Source organism: Acanthopagrus latus, chromosome 6, assembly GCF_904848185.1.
Source record: "Acanthopagrus latus isolate v.2019 chromosome 6, fAcaLat1.1, whole genome shotgun sequence".
Classification (NCBI taxonomy): Eukaryota; Metazoa; Chordata; class Actinopteri; order Spariformes; family Sparidae; genus Acanthopagrus; species Acanthopagrus latus.
The window spans coordinates 26,145,553-26,170,300 of NC_051044.1; the positions used below are offsets into that span (position 1 = coordinate 26,145,553).

The 24,748-nt window shown below is 40.3% G+C and overlaps 4 protein-coding genes across 5 annotated transcripts; 3 read left to right on the forward strand and 1 right to left on the reverse strand.

Annotated features, from left to right (window-relative positions):
• Positions 1 to 4,494: 4,494 nt before the first annotated feature.
• Positions 4,495 to 6,721, forward strand: LOC119021533 (red-sensitive opsin). The gene is made up of 6 exons (XM_037101878.1): positions 4,495 to 4,773; positions 5,235 to 5,531; positions 5,616 to 5,784; positions 5,865 to 6,030; positions 6,117 to 6,356; positions 6,446 to 6,721. Exons 1-6 carry the CDS (start codon positions 4,671 to 4,673, stop codon positions 6,542 to 6,544), a joined length of 1,074 nt encoding a protein of 357 aa, XP_036957773.1. The 5' UTR covers positions 4,495 to 4,670; the 3' UTR covers positions 6,545 to 6,721.
• A 2,994-nt stretch (positions 6,722 to 9,715) lies between these two features.
• Positions 9,716 to 14,085, forward strand: gnl3l (guanine nucleotide binding protein-like 3 (nucleolar)-like). Its single transcript, XM_037101330.1, has 15 exons — positions 9,716 to 9,830; positions 9,924 to 9,967; positions 10,591 to 10,701; positions 10,793 to 10,909; positions 11,022 to 11,105; positions 11,439 to 11,574; positions 11,694 to 11,797; positions 11,937 to 12,081; positions 12,173 to 12,260; positions 12,342 to 12,519; positions 12,605 to 12,747; positions 12,835 to 12,971; positions 13,129 to 13,295; positions 13,411 to 13,585; positions 13,980 to 14,085. The coding sequence occupies exons 1-15, from the start codon at positions 9,818 to 9,820 to the stop codon at positions 14,045 to 14,047; spliced, it is 1,710 nt and encodes a 569-aa protein (XP_036957225.1). The 5' UTR covers positions 9,716 to 9,817; the 3' UTR covers positions 14,048 to 14,085.
• Positions 14,086 to 14,436: 351 nt separating this feature from the next.
• On the forward strand, positions 14,437 to 22,583 carry tfe3b (transcription factor binding to IGHM enhancer 3b). 2 transcript variants are annotated; one of them, XM_037101897.1, is made up of 9 exons: positions 14,437 to 14,611; positions 17,224 to 17,450; positions 17,549 to 17,773; positions 18,267 to 18,362; positions 19,057 to 19,168; positions 19,275 to 19,331; positions 19,555 to 19,630; positions 19,814 to 19,961; positions 20,317 to 22,583. In XM_037101897.1, the coding sequence occupies exons 2-9, from the start codon at positions 17,259 to 17,261 to the stop codon at positions 20,779 to 20,781; spliced, it is 1,371 nt and encodes a 456-aa protein (XP_036957792.1). In that variant the 5' UTR covers positions 14,437 to 14,611; positions 17,224 to 17,258; the 3' UTR covers positions 20,782 to 22,583. The 2 variants fall into 2 exon arrangements, with proteins under 2 accessions (XP_036957792.1, XP_036957791.1); XM_037101896.1 differs by having other exon boundaries at positions 14,438 to 14,611; positions 19,796 to 19,961.
• Positions 22,423 to 24,573, reverse strand: si:dkey-245f22.3 (uncharacterized protein LOC492819 homolog). Its single transcript, XM_037101898.1, has 5 exons — positions 24,473 to 24,573; positions 23,505 to 23,688; positions 23,328 to 23,432; positions 23,019 to 23,231; positions 22,423 to 22,921 (listed from the first exon to the last, which is right to left on the reverse strand). Exons 2-5 carry the CDS (start codon positions 23,641 to 23,643, stop codon positions 22,623 to 22,625), a joined length of 756 nt encoding a protein of 251 aa, XP_036957793.1. The 5' UTR covers positions 23,644 to 23,688; positions 24,473 to 24,573; the 3' UTR covers positions 22,423 to 22,622.
• Positions 24,574 to 24,748: the final 175 nt, after the last annotated feature.

Here is a 24,748-nt window from a genome sequence, read left to right on the forward strand (position 1 = left end):
AACACTGTGGTATTAAGTAATTCCTAACTTATACATCTTATTTATATTAATCAGTTACGATAGCATTACATTCAAAACACATGCGCAATAAAGGTAATTTGACTAGTGGTCTCAGGCTTTTTGACCCCCATGTATGTTTCAGAACATCAGCAGTGAGGACAAGAAACAATATGACAGCCAAGATAATGAAGAAAGCACAACATACATAACCTATTACCATTTCAGTGTTAGTACAGGCATGTAAATGTTAAACCGACATTATTCACACTAAATCTTCATTTCATCGTGACGCTGAGAAGGTTGAGAAAAAGGCTACAACTAGATGTTACGGAGATGAGTGATGGGATCATTAACAAACCGTTGGCCTCTTTGCATCATGCAAACACAAGACAAATTGGTGGAGAGATGAAGACCTGGTACAAGACCTCGTGCCAGGTCTTCATCTCGCCACCAGTTTGTCTAATGATACATGGTTAAAGCCACTGCCGGTGTCCCATCTAAACGCCATCTGTCCATCTGGCACCCTCGCTATTGTCGGTAGATCTTTTGAAATCTCTGTAAAATCAACATTTCAGTCAGTAGATTCAGGTACATACAACACACACAGTGGCGTAAAGCTGTCTTTGTCAGTCCCTGGTCACGATCATGACCAAGCCTGACACACACCAGTCACCATGTGGGCTGCTGGGCCTGTCACTCATTCTTACCTGTTGCCCACAATGCTGCAGGCATGTGGTTCATTAGTTTACTCACCAAAGCAGAAACTAAAAGACTTTCTCCTGAAGAGTTTAAAGACACACACACACGCACACACACACACACACATACACACACACGCCCCTTTTGTATGAAATTTTAGTGTGACTAAATTCAATATATGTCCAGTTTGACATATACGTTTTACTACAAATCACAGTTCAAAGTAGTTACATGCAGTTGTTGTCCTCTAACTGACGACACAATAAGCTAAAGTCGATTATCTTAATAGGATTACCAATTAACCGCCGTGCTGGGGCTCACACATTGTCGCAGTGCTGACAGAGATCATAGGTTTAAGTGAATCATCTTAACTATGAGGGAATGTGCATCATCTTAATTACAGCAAAATATTTGATATATTTGATCTGAAACACTTTCCTAATTCCTGTCACCAAATGCTACTGTACCAGAACAACATAAGCACAGAAAACTGAGAATAGGATCATTACCTGATGTAAAATGAACACAAGCCCATGTGAGCAGAAATGGTGGCCTCTGTTCAAACTACACCAGCGTAATCATTTACAGTCACGACACATTCAGATCACCTGCTGTTCAAACGGAGACTGTACAGCCTCCTTGTATCCTGGTCAGGGTGAACATGGAGAATCTCGTTGGTAGTCGAGAGCAAATCCGAGTTCTGCTAGTAGTGAACTTTTACAAAAAATGAATAGTTCAGAACTAGCGGAATTCCAGACATACCCTCGAAACATCACATCGAAAGTCTGATTCAATAGGTTCAACTCCACCTGCATGATCAGGGAATTAACATCCAGATACAGAAAGCACAACACTCTCCCCTAAGACATTTGTAACTTTACAATTAAAGAAAAATCTTCTTCTCCCCTCTTTAGTTTTTTTTTTTTTTTTTTTTTTGTCAAAAGGAGCATTAAAGCTGCTACATGCAAATTCACAAAATAGTCAAACATTTTTAAAATACCAGTTAGATACTAATATATATAGAAACATATTTGATAATAAAGGAGGAAAATGTAAGAAAAGTTTACAGATTTCTTGACTTCCAGGATCCTTCCTCTTCTTGATGTGCAGTCCTCGTCCCACACAGAGTTCTTATCAAATCTGAGGGCCAGCTACCTGCGCAAGAAGCGCACCCCAGAAAAACAGAATCAGCAGATTAAATGAACAGCTATAGCGGCTTTGGATGACCTTTACTTTCTCCTGAAATGAACTGTCGTTCCGGAGAGATTAACCTGTTACGGAGTGAGCACGCCAGAAGTAATTACTGTACTCTGTGTTAATCCATTTTGTGGAGGAACCTGAGTTGTCCGCATAATCTGCTTTGGTCTACTGGGGCACATTCACCTTAATTTCTCAAGTTCCGTTGAGACGTTCAATATATGTTACACACAGCTGCTGCTCTAATTTCTTACCCGAGAGAAATCCACATTGTGTCAGTTTGATCAATATCATATCAGTCCTCATCAATAATCTCATTTATGACGTGCAAATTCTCAAAAGTCCAGAAGTCTCGCATGTTTAGTCTTCTGACATCCTTTTTGAACAGGACACAGTCACAGTCTTAAGATGAATGAAATGCTTTTTAGGATTGATGTCATGTGGAACAAGGGAACGTTTACAAGCAGACAAAATCCTAAAAAGGAAAAAAATGTTTTTCTCATGTAGCATAGAGGGAGTATTGCTGGCATTTTGTTGTGTAACCCTGTGTTGCTGAATGACAAAAAGGTGAAGCTGTGACCTTGCAGTCAACCTTTTGGAAGCTACCTCGTCACCAGTACCCACTGGTGGCTTGGACCCAGTAAGTGTACGCATCTCAGTTAACTGTCAAAAGTAAGGACGTCGACCTGGGAAGTGCACATTGTTCTAGCCTATTGCAGCTTACTAGCTGAGATTAGCTATGTATTTGTAAGTACAGATGTGATATCAACACTTCAAAAAGGTCACCCTTCATTGACTGCTGATCTGAGAGGGCCCTGGAACCAGCTCATCTAAATGGAATGCAGCCATCATTAATGTTGTCAGTTCCACCTGTGCTTTTCCGGCTATGACAAGTCAAAATGTCTGCCACGCAGAGGGTCTTTTCCCAAATATTTAGCATCATTTGTAAATTTGTTTGCAAGGTGAAGCCAATTACAATTTCCACTGCTCTGGTACACCACATTGCAGGTCGGTATGGTTGTACCTTTTTTAACTAGCCTGTTAGCCGCACATATGAGGCAGAGAAGTTAAAGAGTCAGTATGATTGAAACAACTTAGTTCTTTGAATGTGTCATCCAAGCATGTGTAACAGAGAAGTGTTTCTGTCTGTTCCAAATGGCCACATCAATGGCAGGGTGTGAAGGTTGCCATCACAGCCTCCTGCTGGCTGCGTTTCGCTGGCTGCTGATGTAACCTCACGCTTTCTGTTTCTTTTTGTGTCTAAGTAGTCTCTACAGGGTGAACACCACAAATAACATTAGGAACACGTGCATTTGGATACACAGTCTCTACTTGAAAACGCCCATGTTGTTGCCCTCGGTTTGGCAGAAGTAGCTGTGTGAAGAATTAGAAATGAGAGCAGTGGGAGAGAAGAGAAATCTTTCTGACTGTTACATCTAAACACACCTGGTTCAGCTTCTACCTAAAGCTGGTGTCATGGCAGGATCATGTGTTTCAGAACGATGCAAAAATGTACTTTGCTGCAAAAGGGCTTTCACAAGCATTTTTACTGAAAAGGATGTGAAGTTTATCCAATAGCTAAAGACCATTGTTGTGGGTCATGTAACCCAAGCTTTTTACATGTATGTTGGCTTGCTGGCTTTTACCTCAAACATTGTAGATCATTTTTGAACTGAATGCATGATTTAGAAATTCTTTTCAATTAAATTAGAAAGCTGCACGTGCTGGCACTTATATCTCAGTGTCCAAAAGAGTGGCTACTCTTATCTCCTAAAGACATCCTCTTGGGAATCCTCGGAACTGAAGAGCTTTGGGCGGATGCACCTGCCGCTCAGAGTCACACTGCCAAAAATGTGCGCATAGCAGATGCGTCAGAAATTCACAACTGAAAATACAAATATCCTGAAGACCGCTATGTAGTGGTCCAGTATCTCATTTCTCACAGCAAGTAAAACAGCTGTCTTCCAGCTTAATATTAAACTTCGACTATCCGGATTCCAAAACCAAAATCAAGCCTGTGCTTTAGAATAAACCACAACAACTGATACAAACAGCAATAAGACTTCTTGGACTCCTCTCTAGCATCTCACATGACAATACTCCCAGGGCCACCAATGCATGACCTTGGCCCTTAAACCTTTCCATGACGATATGACATGCTGTAGGATCAAGAAAATGACCCTAAATTCTGAGGTGAACTGTTAACTGTGGTGGGATTAAAGGTGACTCCCTCACACGTCAACAACTGTTGCCCACTAATACCCATCAGGGTCCACAGTACCTATCAGGACCATCATGACACACATAATATGAAATGTAATAGATATGCACAATTCTGCTGCGTATGTTTTAACTTAATATCAAGCAACGCATGCCATTCCTGATGTAAGTGTCCGCATATGGAGTTATTGTTATTGTAGTTCTAGTACGGACTCAATGAAGGAAAACGATGGCACCAAATTTCCATGTTAACCAAAGGTCTCGCAGCTAATCCCCATTTGGATGGAGCGGACAGAAATCCGCTTTCAAGCTAGATTATTAGGTCATTTTGTGGCTTACCCTGAGAAGCTGATAGTTTAAGTACAGTTCAAAATAAGTTTGCTTATGCTCTGCCTCTGAGTATCCCTGCCAAGCACAGCGCCACGGCTGTAATTTGATTGTGACCTAATCCCATCTAAAGTCCCTGAAGTGTAAGTATAAAAGCTAAAGTCGTGTGGCACAAGTCACCTGAGGAGGCTGCGAGTGACAAGAAAGGACCTTATTGTAAAATCGAAATGGCAGAGGAGTGGGGTAAACAGGCTTTTGCTGCCAGGCGCTACAATGAAGACACAACGAGGGGTTCTGCGTTCACTTACACAAACAGCAATCATACCAAAGGTACAGTATTATCATTTTTATTATTTATTTAAGAATTTAATGGTCAAGTTACAGTCATTACGGTAATTGTTAGAACTCGAGAGTTTTGCTGATGAATATTGTGCAGTGTCAGACATACATCTCATTTTATTGATTACTGAGACATAGTACCTGCAGTCTTTCCATGAATTAAAAAGCTTTGCTGTGCAGGACTCAAATACATTTTTTCAGTTTGACCCTCATCAGATACCATCTGTTGGCTGATGAGGAATTTGCATCTTATTGTACAGAACTGCTTCAAAATGGCAAAGAACTTGACATTTGTCTAATTCTCAGCCCTGGACAGATTATCTACATTAAATCAGATATCATATATTTAACAATAATGATATATAACTGCTGTCTGACATTGCTTTAGAGACCCTACAAAACTACACAATGTGGACTTGTGAGAAGAGACTGTTTTGTTTCCTTTTCCCCAGATCCCTTCGAGGGTCCCAATTACCACATCGCTCCACGATGGGTTTACAACCTTTCCACATGCTGGATGATTATTGTAGTCATCCTATCAGTCTTCACCAACGGTCTCGTGTTGGTGGCCACGGCAAAGTTCAAGAAACTCCGACACCCTCTGAACTGGATCTTAGTCAATCTCGCAATTGCTGATCTTGGAGAAACAGTTTTTGCCAGCACTATCAGTGTATGCAACCAGTATTTTGGTTACTTCATTCTCGGACACCCGATGTGCATCTTTGAGGGCTTCACTGTCTCAGTTTGCGGTAAGTGATCACAGTTTTTTCTCCTTGATGGATTCTTGGTGCTGCATATTTTATCAGTACTGAGTATCCTGTTTCCTTACACAGGAATTACTGCTCTCTGGTCCCTGACGATCATCTCCTGGGAGAGGTGGATAGTTGTGTGCAAACCTTTTGGAAACATCAAATTTGATGAAAAATGGGCCATTAGTGGAATAGTGTTCTCCTGGGTCTGGTCAGCAGTGTGGTGTGCTCCCCCCATCTTTGGATGGAGCAGGTAGGCTGATGTTACTCTTAAAACACCTGAGTTTTGTATTTTTCAACCAGAAACGAAAAATTAACATCGTCTTGCATCAGGTACTGGCCTCATGGTCTGAAGACTTCCTGTGGCCCTGATGTATTCAGTGGAAGCGAAGACCCTGGCGTCCAGTCCTACATGGTTGTTCTTATGATCACATGTTGCTTGATTCCTCTGGCTATCATCATCTTATGCTATCTCGCAGTCTGGCTGGCCATCCGTGCAGTAAGTTATCTTCCTGCAGTTTTATACTGTATATAAAGTAGACCACAGACTCAGAGACTCAGACTGGGTTGTTTTGTCCATCACAGGTTGCCATGCAGCAGAAAGAGTCAGAGTCAACCCAGAAAGCCGAGAGAGAAGTATCCAGGATGGTTGTCGTCATGATCTTTGCATATTGCTTTTGTTGGGGTCCTTACACGTTTTTTGCCTGCTTTGCTGCGGCTAACCCGGGATATGCGTTCCATCCCCTGGCTGCTGCCTTACCTGCCTACTTCGCCAAGAGCGCCACCATCTACAACCCAATCATCTATGTCTTCATGAACCGACAGGTGGGTCATATTGATCGCATTTTTTTGTCTAAGTAATTTTTGTGTTTTACATTTCTAAAATGTTTCTTTTTTTATTTCTTTGATATCAGTTCCGTCAATGCATCATGAAGCTCTTTGGCAAAGAAGTGGATGATGGCTCTGAAGTATCCACATCAAAGACAGAGGTCTCCTCTGTGGCACCTGCATAAACCTCTATGTTCCATACGTTGGCTCCATGAGGACCATTCTGATTTGTACAGTAAATGTTTATTTATGTATTGCATTTTTTAGCACATATAGCTTTCTGGCAAATAAAGAAACTAACAAAAAAAATATATAAAGAAAATTGTGCAATAATATCATGTTCTTCTTTCGAATCTGCATGAATAAAAAAAATCAAACAAATGAAACTGTTTTGGTGATTCTTTTACTGAATGGTTCAGAGCAAGAACCTTGACCATCGTCAGTGTTGGTGGTACCGTTTGGCAGAGAGACAAACTTTAATTTTTCCAGAATATTTTTGTAAAGAGGACTGAGGAGCAGCTCCAGATTGTATATTTTGATGGAAGTAGATCCCCTACAGGGGTTAACATAGTGCCAATCATGTACAGTGGTCCGATTGACTTTTCAAATCTATTTTGGGTCTCTGGGCTTATGCAGACTTGGATTTCTCCAGATTTCATCAAAATGGAGCCATTTTCTGTTTAAAAACAGGTCCCAGCTACTTATGTTGATTAGAACACTTGCTGCAACACTGTTTTGCTGTGAAGCTCCAAAAATATTTTGTGGACTGTAAAACCTCACTCGACTTTCCATCAGAATGGAGGTAGACAATGAGATAAATTAGTTATTTGGACAACCTGTGGTGTCCCCATGTAATTTGGTATGTGGAACTATGAGAAATCTTGTCCTGCCAGAACAGGAAGACACTGCTCCAAATGCCGAATACCTAAAGGTATAAACACACACAAATCTTTGGGAAAATGTTGACAAATATCAACTTTACCGATTTGTTGTGGCCAAGTCAACCAACATGCTATCATTTTGTCAGTGTGTCCTTCATCAGAGCATGGAGGAAAATGGAAGTCATGTCAGTTACAAACAGGAGTTGGCAGTGGACTGACTTAAAGGGATACATAGTATTCAACTTCTTATGGTCCCATATACAGTAAGTCTTCCCTTGACAATGACTGAAAATGGGTGGAATGGTAAATCCCATACAATTTAACAGTTCTAAGTTTCCAAATTTTGAAATGTGAGAAAGTGTTTGAAACTGAAATCATCTGTCAGTCTGGAAGGTGTCATAGTGTCAATACAACGCATCACTTTAGTAAGTTGAATGCTGTTAAGAAAGAAGCCATAAAACATCGCCACACTGCATGGTTCGAATATTAGACAGAGAATATGTTCAATGATGATACTGAAACATTGGCACCAACAAAGTTATTAGGGCCACAACAAAACAAAACAAAACTCAAAATGGGATAGTTCTTGAGATATTTCAGTCAGAACTTAACTGGAGGACTAACAGACCATTATAAAGCAGTTCAGATGTTTTGTAAAATATTCTTGACAAAAAAGTACCTTCTTACAAAGTAACTAAAAACTACAGCTGTCAGATGAGGATGAAGGGCTGAAAAGCAATATTTGCAACTAAAATTTAGTGAAGTATAAAGTCTTGGGCCTCAGAATAGTATTTGAATAAAGTGCTTGTCTAAATCTACTTGGTAACTTCCCAACACTAATTAAAACATTGCACAACACCGTATTTTGTCAGGGTCAGCTACACAACACCAGCATGGAGCTGATACTAATTCTGTGTCTTGTGTCAGGTCACTGTCAGGTCATTGTTGAGTTGCCTGCTATATTAACAATTACTTGAACTACTTAAAAAGGTCGATTATTTGTTAATGCATGATTATCATTGATGCACTAACAGTCGATCTGGTTGCATTTTATTCTCCAACACTTCACGTTTTAGCCTATAGGTACATCTCAGAAAATTAGAATATCATGAAAAAGTTCAGTATTTTTTGTCACTCATTTCAGAAAGTAAAACCCATATATTATATAGATCCATTACACATAGACACAGGGTGAAATATTTCAAGTGTTTATTTCTTGCAGTTTTGATGATTATGGCTTACAGATAATGAAAACCCAAAATTCAGTGTCTCAGAAAATTAGAATATTGTGAAAAAGTTCAATATTGGAAAGTCATGGTGTCACACCCTAATCAGCTGAATAACTCAAAAGGCCTGCAAAACCCTAGACAAGGGCTACAAATGTTGCATTCCCTGTGTCGAGCCACTCCTGAACCAGAGACAGCGTCAGAAGCGTCTTACCTGGGCTGTGCAGAAAAAGAACTGGACTGTTGCTTAGTGGTCTAAAGAAAGTCCTCTTTTCAGACGAAAGTAAATTTTGCATGTCATTTGTCCCAAATCAACGTCCCAGAGTCTGGAGGTAGCGTGGAGAGGAGCATAATCCATGTTGCATGAAGTCCAGTGTGAAGTGTCCACAGTCAATGATTTGGGGAGCCACGCTGGTGGTCCACTGTGTTTTCTGAGGTCCATAGTCAACTCAGCTACCAGGAAATTTTAGAGCACTTCATGCTTCCTTCGGCTGACAAGCTGATTTTATTTTCCACTTGGCACCTGCCCATACTGCCAAAGGTACCAAAAGCTGATTCAATGACCATGGGATTACTGTGCTTGATTGGCCAGCAAACTTGCCTGACCTGAACCCCGTAGAGAATCTATGGGGTATTGTCAAGAGGAAGATGAGAGACACCTGACCCAACAATGCAGATGACCTAAAGGCTGCTATCATAGCAACCTGGGCTTCCATTACACCTGAGCAGTGCCAAAGGCTGATGGCATCCATGCCACGCTGCATTGATGCAGTAATTCATGCAAAAGGAGCCCAAGTACTGAGTGCATAGAAATGAACATACTTTTCAGAAGCCTTGCATTTGTTTGAAATATTTTTAATTTTTTTTTTTTTACTGATATTACTGATATTACTTATGTCATATTCTAATTTTGGGTTTCTGATCTGTAAGCCATAATCATCAAAATGAAATGAAATATTTCACTCTGTGTAATGAATCCATGTGATATATGGGTTTCAATTTCTGAAATGAGTGACCAAAAAAATGTTGAACTTTTTCAATTTTTTGAGATGTACCTGTATACAAAATACATTAAGGATACCAATGGACTTTCTGGGTATGGAGGTTAAAGGTGGGTGCACAGGACTCATTGGCGACAGAATTAAATTACTCAGTACTTTTTATCTACCTAGTACATATACATTAAATAATATAAATGTGTTTGTATGTATGTGGTTCTGACGCTAAATTCCAAAATCAAAACGCGCTTTTATTCTGACATTTGGCCGGATGTTGTGGCTGACGTCACTCTGCGCCCATGTCCAGCTTCTCGCCACACACGTGAAGTCAGAGACAAGACTCCAGTGAACTCATGTCGAAAGCTAGTACGTATTTTATGGTTATTTGCGAACTGTGTTCACTCATTAAATAACTGTGGCTGGTTTAAAACGGATTCTGTCGTTTCTCACATTTCACAGAACAAAAACGAGCCAAACGTCTCGGCTTCCTCGGAAAGTTTAAGGTAAGTGCTAGCAAGCTAATGTTAACTGTGGCTAGCTGTTAGTGCTGGAGCTACCACTCAGCTCCTCGGCTGTCATCTGATGCACTGTTTGGGGTCTGACAGTTTAAACAGTGGTCCGTTTTCAGTGAATAACAGGAACCAAAACGACACATTTAAACATAGTTAGGTCTTTATATTCAGTAAAATATCGAAGTCGGATGTCAGGACAACCCAAATCCCTGAAGGCAACGATATTGAGAGAAAACAGTTGTATTTTCCAGCTACATGTTGAGTCATATTGTAATGACTGCTTAGAGTTATGAGTAGCACCGACTGGTACATCAGCCACCTTAGTTTCACTGTGCATTTCTCCATAAAAAAATTAAAAATCTATACAGAGTTTATACATCAGAAACTGACATTATATGACGTGACTCATGCTAAAGCACACACACATACCCCCTCCAGGCTAGCAGAGTAACTGTTTTTTGTCTAAATGTGAACTTAATCTTTGTTTAGTACACATTTAGGCATCTGTTCTAACAGACATGTGGTAGGTTTAGCTTCCCATTTTGCATTGTGCTGCCCATGCTGATATAGATGAAAAGACAGTGCACAAGTATGAAATGTTTTCCTGTCTACAGAATACAGATGGACGGAAGGGTGATTCTTCGGGGCGGACAAAGAACTCAGAGCAGTCATCTGCACAGCAGCTCAAAGCCCAAAGAAATCCAGAGGAAATCAGGAAGCAACGGGTGAACATTTGAAAGTTTTGCTTGTGATTATATTTATGGTTAAGTTGCTGATATCTTAACTGGTCTCTCAATTTGCATATTTCCTAATTAGCTTCAGGAACTCCAGGAAAAGCAGAAAATCTCTAGAGAACGAGAGCTGATGAAGAGGAGGAATTTGCAAAGCTTTCAGAATGACATCCTACAGCGACAAAGAGATTTTGAGCAGAGGGTAAATTTGATTGATCAGTAGATCCAATTCAGTGGCCTCCATTCAGAACCACTGCATACTGTGCAACTTTTCAGTGTAGTAATTTCAGTATTTTTTTTCTTTGTGTTCACAGGAGATCGAGATGCAGAGTTTGGAGAAGCATGTTAACTTTGAAAATGAGAATTCAAGAAAAGCATATTACAGAGAATTCAAAAAGGTATGAAGATTTCCCCATACATGCCACAAACTGGCTGTTCTGTTGAATATTAAAATGAAAGAGGCATGTACAAACAAGTATCACCAACAATTTAAGAACTTTTTCTCTTAATCATTTTTATGAGCAGTCAAAAGACAATTAACTATGGAAGAATAGTTATTAACCCACTACCATAAATCAGGCATTTGCCAGTGCAATTTCCAGTCAGAGACATCCTACACATACATCCACACAGACATTTTGTGATTTAGAAATAACCCTGTTCCTTCTGCTTTGAGCAAGGTGGGCTGGACTTTTTAACATGAACACTGTTTTTTAAAAATGTTTTCATAGGTAGTCGAGGCTGCAGACGTGATTTTGGAGGTTTTGGATGCACGTGACCCTCTTGGCTGCAGGTGTCCTCAGGTGGAGCAGGCAGTCATTCAAAGTGGAACAAACAAGAAGATAGTTTTAGTGCTCAATAAAATTGGTGAGCTAGCCAAATACATTTAGAAATAATACCTGCATATATTTTATTGGATAACAAAGTGTTTTCTTTCTTTGTGAAATATTCTATGCATAACACACATGGATTTGTTTTGATTACAGATTTGGTGTCAAAGGAAATTGTGGAAAAGTGGATAAAATATCTTCGTAATGAGTTTCCTACTGTAGCTTTCAAGGCATCTACCCAGCAACAGACAAAGAACTTGGTATGCAGTTAAATATTTGTCTTTATTATACATTTTATACATTATACACGCGCAAATTCAGATCCACATAATTAGAATCAGAATTACATACAGAATCACATCATTTCACACTTCTCCTTACGCCTTGTCCCATGCACAGAAACGCAGTAACGTACCAGTGACGCAGGCCACCACAGAGCTTCTCAGCACCAGTGCTTGTGTTGGTGCAGATTGCCTGATGAAGCTACTCGGCAACTACTGCCGCAACCTAGACATAAAGACGGCCATCACTGTAGGCGTTGTAGGTAAGCACCGCATTCAGCAGCATGCCTTATTCTTGCTGTATTAAGTCGAGGTTGTCTAAAGCAAAATCTTTTTGCCACTCCTGTTTTGAAGGCTTTCCAAACGTGGGAAAGAGTAGTTTGATCAACAGTTTGAAACGAGCACGAGCATGTAGTGTCGGAGCCACTCCTGGTGTCACCAAGTAAGTAGACAGGAAGTTGTCGATCTGTGAAGTCCTTCTTGTTTCCAGCCAGCCTTGCTGACTGAGTTTGATGGATTTCAGGTGCCTTCAGGAGGTGCATTTGGACAAACACATTAAGCTGTTGGATTGTCCCGGCATTGTCATGGCAACTTCAACAACTGATGCAGCAATGATTCTTCGTAACTGTGTGAAAATCGAACAGCTTGTTGATCCTCTACCACCTGTTGAGGCCATCCTTCGACGGTGCAACAAGGCACAGGTACGTCAGGACGTAGTAATAACCCTGTTGTATTTTGCTTAAATGTGTTGTAGTGCTATCACAGTGAATTATTTTGTATGGACAGATCTTGGAGCACTACGGCGTCCCAGACTTTCACACACCTCAGGACTTTTTGTCTTTGCTTGCTCGACGTCAAGGCAAACTAAGAAAGGGAGGACTGCCTGACACTGACAAAGCAGCTAAGAGTGTGTTAATGGACTGGACAGGGTGGGCTAAAAATTATGTTTTTGAAGTTTAATAGATGACAGCCACCCATTGTGCACTTTGTTAATTTCAGCTTGTTTTGTAATTTAGAGGAAGGATCAGCTACTTCACGCACCCTCCAGAGACGCACACTCTTCCCACACACGTCAGTGCTGAGATTGTTACAGAGATGGGTAAAGCTTTTGACTGGGATGAGCTTGAGAAAGGAAACCAGGAGGTGCTTGCAGGTAAATATAATGGGCCACTTCACCAAAATCACATAAAATCATTTCTTTCTCAGTGAGCTCTGGTGGTGTGTAGAAACAATGTTTACCTTGATTACCTTAGTCTTTGGTAAAATACCAAACAAAAGCATTCCTCCAATGGTGGATTGTTGTGTTTCAGAGTCATCTTGTCCTGATATCCAAATGGGCTTCTGCATGGAAACTACTGGAATGACTCAAGGTGGACAGGATGAACCACCCTCTGACTTGGAAATGGTAGCGGGTTCCTTGGAGGAACCTGAATTTAAAGATGAAACTGAATCTATGGAGGATGAGCAGGACCCAGAGGTGTGAAACATGGCAGTCCTTTCAGATTAACTTTTATATTTAAAGTGTTTTGTGTGCTTAAAGACTTTTAGATGTGATTTATTTAACTAATCATAGTTTCTCCCACTGTAAATAGTTTGGACCAATGACAGTGGAGATAAAATCCCAGAAGTCAAAGACTGACTTCCCTGCAAATGATGCTGCCCCCAAGCCTCCAAGTTTGAATGATATCTTGAATGTAGATCCACTACAACAAGGACAGGCACTTATGGCTGCTAGCAAGAAGAGGAAAAAGCAGCAGAAAAGAGCTGGTTTGTATAAATATTGATCCCAGTCCAATACTCTATCATTTTGTCTGTGGTGTGTTCAGGCAGTCTCTCAAAATTCAATCAATGGAAATGTAAACAAAGAACAGTCTCTTAAAATACTTGAAAGTGGCTTCATCGGTTGATGGTTGGGACACGAAACCCCTGTGTTAATGTTCAGAATTGGCCTGAGATGTGGCCTGGTGCATAATGATTTGTGTTTCTAAAATGTTTTATAGGTCTGTTGTGTTTTTTGTAATTTGCCTAAAACACTTAGCCTAGCAGCTGCATTTCATCACAGACAGGCTTCAGTTATGAGTATTGTGTTGTGTCTGTACTTCAAGCAGATTATATGTAATCATGCCAGTGATTTTCCCTTTTCTTGTTTTTCCCTCTGCAGATAAAATTGCCACCAAACTCTCAGACACCTTGACAGCTGCAATGGACTTCTCATTTTCAGATAGCTGAAAATAGATTGAAATAAAAGATTAAAAGAATAAAATATGCGTCTTTTTGTCCTTTTTGGATACAGCTACAGAATTCTGGTTTGTGTAAATGTCATCACATTTCACATGCAAAAGATTCATAAAAACCTACACTTCTGATATTTGATAATTTATCCATTTTTACAACTGATTCAGTCTATTGTAGGGTTTTTACTTGACTGTATTTATGTTGGACCTCTTTTCTCCAGTCACTGGAAACGTTTTGCCAATACTGTTATTTGCCCAGTTTGCACCTTTTTTTTCTTCTTTAGTTATTCTAGTTTGAATTTGAATATGTTACATCACTTCAGGTTAACTTGCACTGTGAGAACTGTTTTGAACGTGTAGGCGCCTCACGACAGTCAACAAGTTCCGGGTAACTTCCGTCAGATGACCTCAGCCCATCGGCCCGACGTAAACAACAGTGTTAAGTGCTGTGTTTAGCGACTGCTCGAAGACCTTGTATAACCGACCTCAAAATGGCAAAGAAAACGGAGGACTTCGGAGATTTATGGCAGTGATAACGTCAAACAAAACTGTTGCAACAGTATGTGTTAATCTCTTCAAAAATATACTATTTAGCTTGGTAGCATTAGCTTAAGGCAATTATCGGATGCTAGCTAGCATGTTAGCTAAGCTGCCACTTCCTATTTTTACTTTGCCTTGTATCGTGATCCACCGCTTCTTTCAACACATATTGCCAACTGTCTCGCAGTTGCAGCAAATGGGTATCTTTAAAGCCACTGTAAATCGGTCACGGTGTAAATATTAGCTTTGATTGTGTTTCTACGCTCAGCGTGTGGATGCGGGCCCGTTAGCCGCTCTGAGCTGTCAAGTGAACTGCTAACTCATGACGCTTCATTAGAGCTCGCCAGAAATAGAGATTACGAAGACAGCTAAAGGAAAGCGAGCTAACCAGTGAATTTATGTGTTTTAATGACTGGTAATACAACCTGAAAGAGTGACGTGAAGTTACCCAACATTTTAACGTGACGGTAAGCTGTCAGTGTTGTTCTCTTTAGAGAAAACGACCATGTTAACTAGCACCACGGCGCTGACAACTTAATTTCGCTTAACGAAGTAATCTGAGTCACTGGATGAAGCAACACTGACAGCCAGCTATGTACTCGTATTTTGAGTTGTTTTGGAAACGTAGTGAATAAACACAGTGTGATGTTTTTATTTTTATTGTAAAGAGTGAATTTAACGATAGGTCGCGTGTGCAAAGTGATGAATCTGGGTGTGTAGATGCACAGACACAAACAGACATGCAAAGTTATGTAATAACCACTTTACACTGTTGAGAATGGAGGATTGAAGGGGCTGAATGTGGAGGCAGGTGTGAGGTTGCATTGAGAGCACACTACGCATCTGGAAAGGTTTGGTAACAGAGGAGACATCATTTTACACGATAACAGGAGATTAGATGATGTACAAGTATGATTAAATTGAGGAATAGGAATTGGATTGAATAAAAGTATGATCAGTGCATCAAAAAGAATTAAAGATAAATGACAGCAACTGCGTTGGAGATCTAAATGATTGTTATTTAGGACCTTTAGAGGTAATTATATAATTTTCAGTAATGTTTTTGAATTAAAATTTCAGAAATCTGTGTAAGTTACAGCATCAGTTTAACTCGCCTACTTAAAATTTGCTGATACACATCTAGAAACAAGAGAACTTTGAAGACACATGGCCATATGTAGGCCTATTTGGTGGGTCAGTGAATGTGGTGGCGCTCAAAACCATTTTAAAATGTTGAGCAGTTGTTTTGAGGAATATTTAGCTCAGCGCTGTATCATGCACTCAGACGTCTCAAATTCAGATAGGGAAAATTTTAAATTCTTTTCTCATAGCATCTCAATTTACGCAGATAATGATGATAATTAGCTGCGTTTTAAACAATTGCAAAATTTCTATTGGAACTCTGTTGTAGAACAGTGTGATGGAAATAAAATCTGGATTGGCTTATTTAGGTATTGAGTTGTGTCATAACAAAAATACATAACATACTACAATTTGATAATATGAAGAGGCCTAAATGACCACGGTATCCATCATGAATCACGAATTATCAGCTGAAGGTAGTTCAACTAATACATGGCAGGAGAAGTGAGAACTGATGTTGTGCCTGTGATGTTGGCCCTGATATGATCAGTTTTATTAACAAAGACAGTGTGATTTTGTTCACAATCAGCACCTAATGAAGCATCAGCAGGAGAGGGAGACGGCCTTACAACTGATTTATGATGTTGGGAAAAATTCCTAAATAGTAAGGCTGGCAGAAAATTAAATATGAAGTCTCTAGGCTGTGTACCTACACGCTTAGATTATGTTATATATTTTTATAGATAATAACGAACCTGCTATTTCTGGACATCCACCTGTGTTTGGTGCTTTTGCATGTTCTACCTAGGCAGAAAAACTCACCATTAATCCACTGGTATACAACCCCAATATGTTGCTCCAAAGATTTGCCCATGTTAAGTTACCGATGCCATGGGTACTAACACACCCCAATACTGTAATAGACGATGGATTTTGAAATTTGCACTGGTAACAATCTGGATGGTCCTATTCTTCTCTAGGCTAGAGGGACACAGTGGACGTCATGTCCAAAAACAATTTGTAATGTGAACTCGTCAGACCAAAGCACACTTTTCCACTTCATGTCGGCCAATCTTTGATGAGCTCAGGCACTTAGAAGTTAGCTGCGTTTCTAGCTGTTGATATATGGCTTTCCTTTTCGCATTTTTTGATGCAAATGCAGCAATTTATCTTAAGTGTTCCGGAGTACGTGTCGTTACGTCCTTTATACAGTCTTGTCTGTTTTTAATTCACTACCACCTGAACGATCAAAGGTTACTGGCATTCAATTTAGGTTTTCAGTCTGGTATCATACATGCAAAGAATTCTTTGGATTCTTTGAATCTTTTGGTCATATTATCAATTGTAGAATGATTAAATTCCTTGAAAATGCGCAGCAAGAAGTGTTCTCAAACAGTTGGACTAAATGACCACGGTATCCATCATGAGAGTGATGGAAATTAAAATCTGGATAGGATTATTTTTAGTATTGAGTTATGTCATAACACAACATTATATACTTTGAAGTGCTACTCTGTAATGTTCCTTTGTACTGTATTTGTTTTTCAGCTCCATCCCTAGATCAGGAACAACTCTCTTCAGCCATGTCTGGACGTGTGTTGATGCGACAGCAGCTGATGCGAGAGCAAGCCCAGGAGCAGGAGAGACGTGAGGCCCAGCAGCAGGCCTCAGTCTCTCAGCTCCGGGCCACTGACTCCACACCAGCCATTTCTGTCACTCTGCCCCCAAATGCTGCCCGTCCCCCTCCAGCACAGGTGCCAGTGGAGGTGCTGAAAGTAAGAGCATTGTGTTCGTGTGTTCATCACTTTCGTTCTTAATTTAGCGAAGTGTGAATTTGTCAGAACATCAGCCCTTAACATCTTTAAATGATCAGGTGCAGACCCACTTGGAGAACCCCACCAAGTACCACATCCAGCAGGCACAGAGGCAGCAGGTGAAGCAGTACCTCTCCACCACTCTGGGCAACATGGCGGTTACTCAGACCCTTGGTGTGTCCCCTGTGCCACAGTCCAGTTCGGCCCCTGAAGCCGCTCCTACTGCCAGCAGCGCCCCTAACAGTCCTATGGCTCTGCTTAATATCGGATCCAACAAGGAGGAAGTATGGGAAATTCCCTCTTTTATATAACTGGTTCAACTTCTTGTGTGTGGGTTTGGTGTGCTGGCACAGCAGATTACACAACCTTGTCAGTAGTTGCCTTTCTGCAAATTTAAGTTGCATTTTGGAGAAGTTGAATGTCTAACCCTTCGCTCACTTCTGGCTTAATAACTTTTTGTTTGCTTTGCAATGATGAGCCCGAAGGTCCCACTCTGATGATGCATGCCTTTTGTAATCCTACCCCTGTTGGCCTGTTGTCACAATAAGATGTTAAATACTGCACCTACAGTTTAACCATGCCAGCACTTCTTTTGAACACCCCTCTCTCTTTGAAATCAGGCCTCTTTCCAACTTTTACATTGCCTAAAAATATACCTGAGACCCTTCAAGATTACGAAGCACATTATAGACACACATGTTGATTGCTTTCACACGTTTAACCCTGAGGGACTTGATTTAGGACTACTAGTGTTTTTCTCTCATCTGCTTTATCTAGATTGACGATGTGATCGACGACATCATTAGTCTTGAATCCAGTTTTAATGACGACATCATCACGCTGATTGACTCAGGTCTTCAGTTGCCGAGCACGGTATGAAGAACAATGTGTTTATTTAACCATGAATGCTTCCTCTTTAGAGTTTCCTCTAGAGTTCACAGGTTCTTCTTTTAAATGTACAGTGACAAGATAATAGTAGATTTCAGGCTAGTCTGACTAACTTATTACACCCAAAATCTTTTTCCTGTGAATGGACGGTCTCCTTTCTGTGTGGAATTCTGAAGTTGTAGGAGTAAATATACACTTTTGGCACTCAGTTACTATTCGTCACAAAAGTGCTGCCTGGGCGGGGCAAAGCTATCAGAGGATACAAGACCGGGAGAAGCGAGACAACTTGGATTGTGCTCATATAAAAAGCACATAGTAGCTGCCAGGTTAACAACAAATTTGTCAGAGAGTGCTTGACAAAAAATGAGGATTATGGTGATGCTGCTGGAGGAAAAGAAAAAGAAGCAGGTTGAGGTAAATTGCTTTTTTGAAAGCACCCAGTATTCTTGTTTACCATTCTGTTTTATAATGATAGTTTTAGAATGTAATTGTAATACTTGTGCAGCATGTAGTAGGATGTATTAGATGACACAGAACCCAGCTCGAACTCGAAGGACTGGTTGCTCTTAACATTTAAGCAGGAATCAGGAAGACATACTTTTTTACATATTTGCTTCTGGGTTTATGACAATCAGTGAGCATTTATGAAATGACGTTTTAACATGTTGTACTTGTGTAGCTCCCAGGAAATCTGTTGGATGTGTACCATAGCCCTGGAATGGCAGCACCTACTTTGACTGTTAGCAACTCCTGTCCTGCTGATCTTCCAAAAATTAAAAGGGAAATTACTGGTACGGTATCTTTTATAACCATGTGTCTTTTTTAGTGCTCAGGATAGCTTTTATTTAGAATGAATATGTTTTAATTGTGTGAAACACTATGATTTTTTTCTTTCAGATTCAGATGCCAAAGCACTTATGAAAGAAAGGCAGAAGAAAGACAACCATAACCTCAGTGAGTCAAGCTTTATTTCAACCAGTTTGACTACTTGTGACATACAGTGAAGTGCAGATTCAACACCACATCCTTGCTCCATAGCTTTGCTCTTTTGCTTTTTGTTTGAACTTGTGTTGTCCATGTGTATCCGGTAATGCCTTCTTAGTGACAACTGACTGGTGTATGTCAACTGAAGTGTTTTGCTTTTGCTTCATCCCTGATCATTCTTGCTTGTCTACAGTTGAGAGGAGGCGGAGATTCAACATTAATGATCGCATAAAAGAGCTTGGTACTCTGATACCCAAATCAAATGACCCGTAAGTTTTAAGAAAACTTGTTTTCCTTCTCTCAATCCCTCATCCCTCAAAATTAAATTACAGTGTTTCAGTCGGAGAGTGGAGTCCCTGTAACTGTAAAATTTTAATTTTGTTTTTGTGTCTGTCCTTTCCCTTCTTTGTTGCCCCTACAATTTACGATTACTGATATCACAATGATAACAGTGAGATGCGTTGGAATAAGGGCACCATCCTGAAAGCTTCCGTAGACTACATCAGGAAGTTACAGAAGGAGCAGCACAGAGCCAAGGATATTGAGATGCGGCAGAAAAAGCTGGAGCAGGCAAATCACACTCTAATGCTGCGAATTCAGGTCAGTGTTAAGCAAATGTGTGGTGGGAATATAGTTGAAGTCAGGAGGTTCCTCTCTGCAGGCTCTACATGGTAGTATGACAGTGATGTAGTCCCATATATGGACAGTTGGTCAGATAATGCACCTTAAATCAGGGTGTGCCAATAAAGGAGGAATAAAAAAAGGGCACCAGCTGATAAAGGTTTCTTCATTCTTAAAAAAGTAAAATAACAAAGATTAAGACAGATTTTAAGGTAATGTTTATTGTAGTGAAATTACCTGTCACGTGCACAATGCATTGGGTGTTGTAAAACAATAACTATCAATCATTCCCAGATACGGCATCTAAATGTAAATGTGCTGCTCTTCTTTTCAGGAGTTGGAGATGCAGGCACGACTCCACGGCCTCTCATCCCAAAGCGGCATCGCTTCTGGTCTGACCTCTGATCCCTCCCTCCTCCAGCAGCACCAGGTCCAACAGAGCAGCCAGTCTATGCCTCACAGCACAGGAGGAGCCACCTCCCAAAACCTCCTCAGCCTGGGTGTGGCAGCCATGGGAGAATCTCTGCCAGCCTCCTTCCTCTCGCCGCCTTCCTCGGACTCCCCTGCTGGTATCACCATCAGCAGCCCCCTGGACCTGGGCAGCCTGAGCTTCGCCGAGCTGGACGACAGCTCCGCCTCAGCGCTCTACCCCGACGTGGGCTTGGGAGACATTCTTATGGACGACGGGTGCACCCTGTCTCCAGAGAGGCTGGCTGAGCCGCTGTTTTCTCCTTTGTCACCAGGTGCCTCTAAAACCAGCAGTCGCAGGAGCAGCCTTGAAATGGACGAGGACTTGTGATGAGCTCCGTGTGATGGTCAGAGACTGTCTGTAGGGACAAGAATGTCAGGAGGTGCAGTCTATCCTTAAATAACAAGAGGCTTATTTATAGGACTGTAGAATTGAATTTAGCAGAAATACCTAACATTAAGATCAAAACTAACAAATGTTGTATCTTGGATTTAATTGCCATACAGACCTAATTATTGTTGTTCCTGTTTGGAGCTGGTCAGATGATTATGTCTGGGTTTATAAATGCAATCTTATTAAAATGGAATATTGTATAATAGAGGCATGGACTTAAAGAAATTATAAGAAATACTACATTCTGACATAGTTTTTAAGATTTTTCTTCAGAGATTTAAGAGGGATATAAAGTTTGCTTGAATTTATTATGTGCTCATTTACAGGGACGAAAGCTGTGAGGTTTGTATTTCACAACAACAGCATTGGCATGACAAACTGCGTAAGAGATGCCAACAAACACGATTATTGTGATTTTCTTTCTTTCTGTTTTTTCATCTGACTGGAATCAGGGTTTGTTAATAGCAGTCGCATGCTCATCCATGTTGGGTTGTTTCACCAGCAGCTATAGAAGGGATTTTTGTAAAGTGAATTGGCACATTGTTAAATATTTACTGCATATTGTAAATAAGAATATTTTATTTTGAGCAATTTTATTGCACCTTATTTTGTGGCAGTCTATGCATTTTATGAGAGCTTTTTGTTTGTTTTTTTTATTATTATTACACACAGTGGACGGCTAAAGCCCGGGTTGCATGTCTTTGTAATAAACCTTAAAAGCAGTGAAGAATCACTCACTGCTGCAGCTAGTTAGCCAAAGCAGGACTTCTTCCAGAGTAGCTACGAAATCCATACAAATCAGCATTTTATTTTTAAATATATTCACTCAGTCAATGGAATGCAAGAGAATATGAAAAATGCAGAACAATGTTATCCTTTTACAATAGTACTGTAGTTCATTACATTTTTTTTTTGATACCTAAATAATAGTTTTAAAGTAATTTCTCCTGACTAATATCTGTGTTGTCAGTGATTGTGTCTGTTCATGAACCTTGGTGGTCACTGTGTGATTTTACCAGTTAGCATGATCTACCAGGATTATGTTTTTTTTTTTTTGTTTTTTGTTTTTTTTCTTGACGATCGAGAGAGATGTATCTGATAATGCATTGTTGCTAATTGTAATATGGACACAGAGGGCTTCGACCTCCTTTTCAAACCAACCACTAGCCTCACCTCTAACAATAAGGTATAACTGTTTGTTGTGTGAAACCTGCAATGAAATGATTATTCTGTAAAATAGCCACAAACTTTAGAAAGGCATTTAATTTGTCAGATGCAACCTTATGTACAGTTAATGAATGTGTGTTTGGAAAAAGTACCTGCATAAGTGTAGTTGTTTTGTTTTGTTTTTTTAACACTGACGCACTGTATTTTATATTGCCTCCAACACAACCTCTGCTTACATTTTAAACTATTCTTCCGGTTGTAAAAACAAAACAAGTTTAAGCAGACAAAAACATCAGTGCTTTTTGGTGGTTACAATGATTTTAAGGTGTTCTCTCCAGTTCATTCAGATCTTACCTACATTGTCTTTGAGCTACAAACAGCTCGACTCCATTGCTCGGTGCTCCTGTCAGCTTTTTTTTTTTTTTTTTTGCTCATACGCAATATTAACCATGTCTTACCCTGACAGATATTTGAGTGCTAACATCGACTGTTAACCAGAAACCGGTAGCATTTATGTCTTGTCCCTACAAGTTGGCTTTGGAAAGATTTTAACAAATAAATGATTCCCATTGGTTCGTGTCTGGGTGTTGTTTTTTTTTTCTTTTTTTTCTTTAGTGGTAAAGCATTTGTGAGATTTCCATAGCGAGGTCCAGGCACTCTGTGGCCTGGAGGCAGATGTCGCAGACGGGACATTCGCACTGGAAGCAACGGATGTCCAGACACGTGCAGACGTCGCACTGGTGGGTGACGTCCAGGAGAGGCTGCAGGGTGGTGGGCTCGCAGCAGCACAGGGAGGAACACAGTGACGAGCACAGCGACCAAACGCACTCACTGCACCCTCTCATGGTGGCCAGCAAACAGTCCAGTGGTTGACAGAAGAGACAGGCCAATAGGATTGCAGCACACAGGTCTCAGGAAAAGCAACGGTGAAAGAAGAAAACTTCAATTTAAGAAAAAAGCATTTTGAAAGGAGGAGAGCAAGGAAAACAATAGTTTTGTATCCTTACCATCATCATCTGGCTCAGTGTTGACGGCAGAGGTTTTGAGGGTCCCTTGACTCCTCCTGATTTCATAGACTGGGCAGGCCTCCTTGGAGGATGGCAGCAGGGCACACAGAGGCTTCGGCTGATCTTTCTCCACAGAGCAGGGAGTGCAGATGGATACTGCTCTGGTCACTCCAGGTTTTGCGTCATTATACAAGTTGGTTTCAACAGAGGCTCCTGCACCAGACATGGAAATTAACAAACAAAAAAAATCTTAATAAAAGCTTCCTTAAGAGGAAATATCCATTCATACATATTCATACAATCACTTACCTATTGTTTTATTTTGGAATACGTTCACAGAGATGTCAGCTGAAGATAATTCAGTGTCCTCAGTGGAGATCTGCCCTGAGCGGGTCGTAGCCTCAGCCAAAGATTCTGTAAGGCAAGAGAAGAAAGTGTGTCTTTCTAAATAACTGCAATTCATAACGTATTTCTCTGTAAACATACCGGTTTGATCTGCCATGGATTTCTCCAGGGTAAGCGGTGACTTTGAAGCAGTGGTTAGCAAGTTGTGGAACTTTGGCTCGTTGTCATTTCCAGCATCCATCTTTTCGTTCACGTCTGTAGAATCCACTTTGCTATCCATTGTGACATCTATTTAAATGTCACATGCTTCTGTCTTTTGGATTAACTGAAAGACAACCAACCAGAGTAATGAGGGAGGTCAAACTAAAATAGTGAGCCTGGACCTGTTAATCTATGAAAATGAAATATGATATACATTTCAATTCACTTCAAGATCATTTGTACGGCTTTTATCTTACATCTACTCTCTTCTTAAACTGAAATAATTTCTTTGTAATATTGGAATGTCAAATTAAATGCCCCCATCATTTTCTGTACCGCAGACCGACAGTCAGAACTGTAGCTGAGGTTTCGAAGCTGTAAGTGATGAGTGGACATCTTGGAAATTGCAGAGAAGTTAATCTATTATTAATCGCCATTTGGAAAGGATTTATAATGTAGATGAAAGACGGCATGCACATATCCTGACAGTTATATGACAATGTAATATCTTGATTTTACTATTCATTAATAATTCATGTTCTCAAGTAATACTTACCTTGTGTTTTTTTTTCCTTGCAGATAAGACAAAGGCAAACATTTATTTCAGCTATCTGAAATATTTTCTACCAATCTTACCTTATTGTTTATAGTTTGACAAATTATTTCGAGGTGCGCACTCTTCGGTTAAAGACGATACAAGAGATGTAAGCAGGGTATAATATATCATCGTGCCCGACTGAACGAGTCTAATCAAAAGTATTTACATTCAATAAACTTCATTTCAATTGATCAAGTGAATGGGCCCAATAGCCACACAGTCATTAAATCTCCAAAACACTTCATGTTAGTCATTACACTGATGTTCAGGAATTCAGAAAGACTTTTGTAAAAAAGCAACTTGTACTTACTTTTCCAAGAAGTAGACGTTCAAGTATGCAGCCTTAATCACAGATGCATCCTTATGTGACTGCTGGATGTCAGCAATGAAGGTGTAACTGCACCATCCAGGCTCTTTCACTCTCTCTCTCTCTCTCTCTCTCTCTCTCTCTCTCTCTCTCTCTCTCTCTCTCTCTCTCTCTGTGTGTGTGTGTGTGTGTGTAAAAACAAGAACAATAGTGTATTCAGTTATATGTCATCCATGTAGTAGCTAGTTACTAGTGAGTAGTAGAAATATCTAGTGTAAG

Excerpts from the sequence above, each read along its gene's own strand:
- gnl3l (XM_037101330.1), top strand. Across the intron at positions 11,106-11,438 it reads ATTACAGAGAATTCAAAAAG|GTAGTCGAGGCTGCAGACGT; the intron begins GTATGAAGATTT and ends ATGTTTTCATAG. Across the intron at positions 12,520-12,604 it reads GACGGTGCAACAAGGCACAG|ATCTTGGAGCACTACGGCGT; the intron begins GTACGTCAGGAC and ends TTGTATGGACAG.
- tfe3b (XM_037101896.1), top strand. The coding sequence starts at position 17,259 with ATGTCTGGACGTGTGTTGATGCGACAGCAGCTGATGCGAGAGCAAGCC. Across the intron at positions 17,774-18,266 it reads TCGGATCCAACAAGGAGGAA|ATTGACGATGTGATCGACGA; the intron begins GTATGGGAAATT and ends TGCTTTATCTAG. Across the intron at positions 18,363-19,056 it reads GTCTTCAGTTGCCGAGCACG|CTCCCAGGAAATCTGTTGGA; the intron begins GTATGAAGAACA and ends GTACTTGTGTAG.
- LOC119021533 (XM_037101878.1), top strand. The coding sequence starts at position 4,671 with ATGGCAGAGGAGTGGGGTAAACAGGCTTTTGCTGCCAGGCGCTACAAT. Across the intron at positions 5,532-5,615 it reads CTTCACTGTCTCAGTTTGCG|GAATTACTGCTCTCTGGTCC; the intron begins GTAAGTGATCAC and ends TTCCTTACACAG. Across the intron at positions 6,357-6,445 it reads ATGTCTTCATGAACCGACAG|TTCCGTCAATGCATCATGAA; the intron begins GTGGGTCATATT and ends CTTTGATATCAG.
- si:dkey-245f22.3 (XM_037101898.1), bottom strand. The coding sequence starts at position 23,643 with ATGGATAGCAAAGTGGATTCTACAGACGTGAACGAAAAGATGGATGCT. Across the intron at positions 23,232-23,327 it reads ATTCCAAAATAAAACAATAG|GAGCCTCTGTTGAAACCAAC; the intron begins GTAAGTGATTGT and ends TGTCTGGTGCAG. Across the intron at positions 22,922-23,018 it reads CACTGAGCCAGATGATGATG|ACCTGTGTGCTGCAATCCTA; the intron begins GTAAGGATACAA and ends GCTTTTCCTGAG.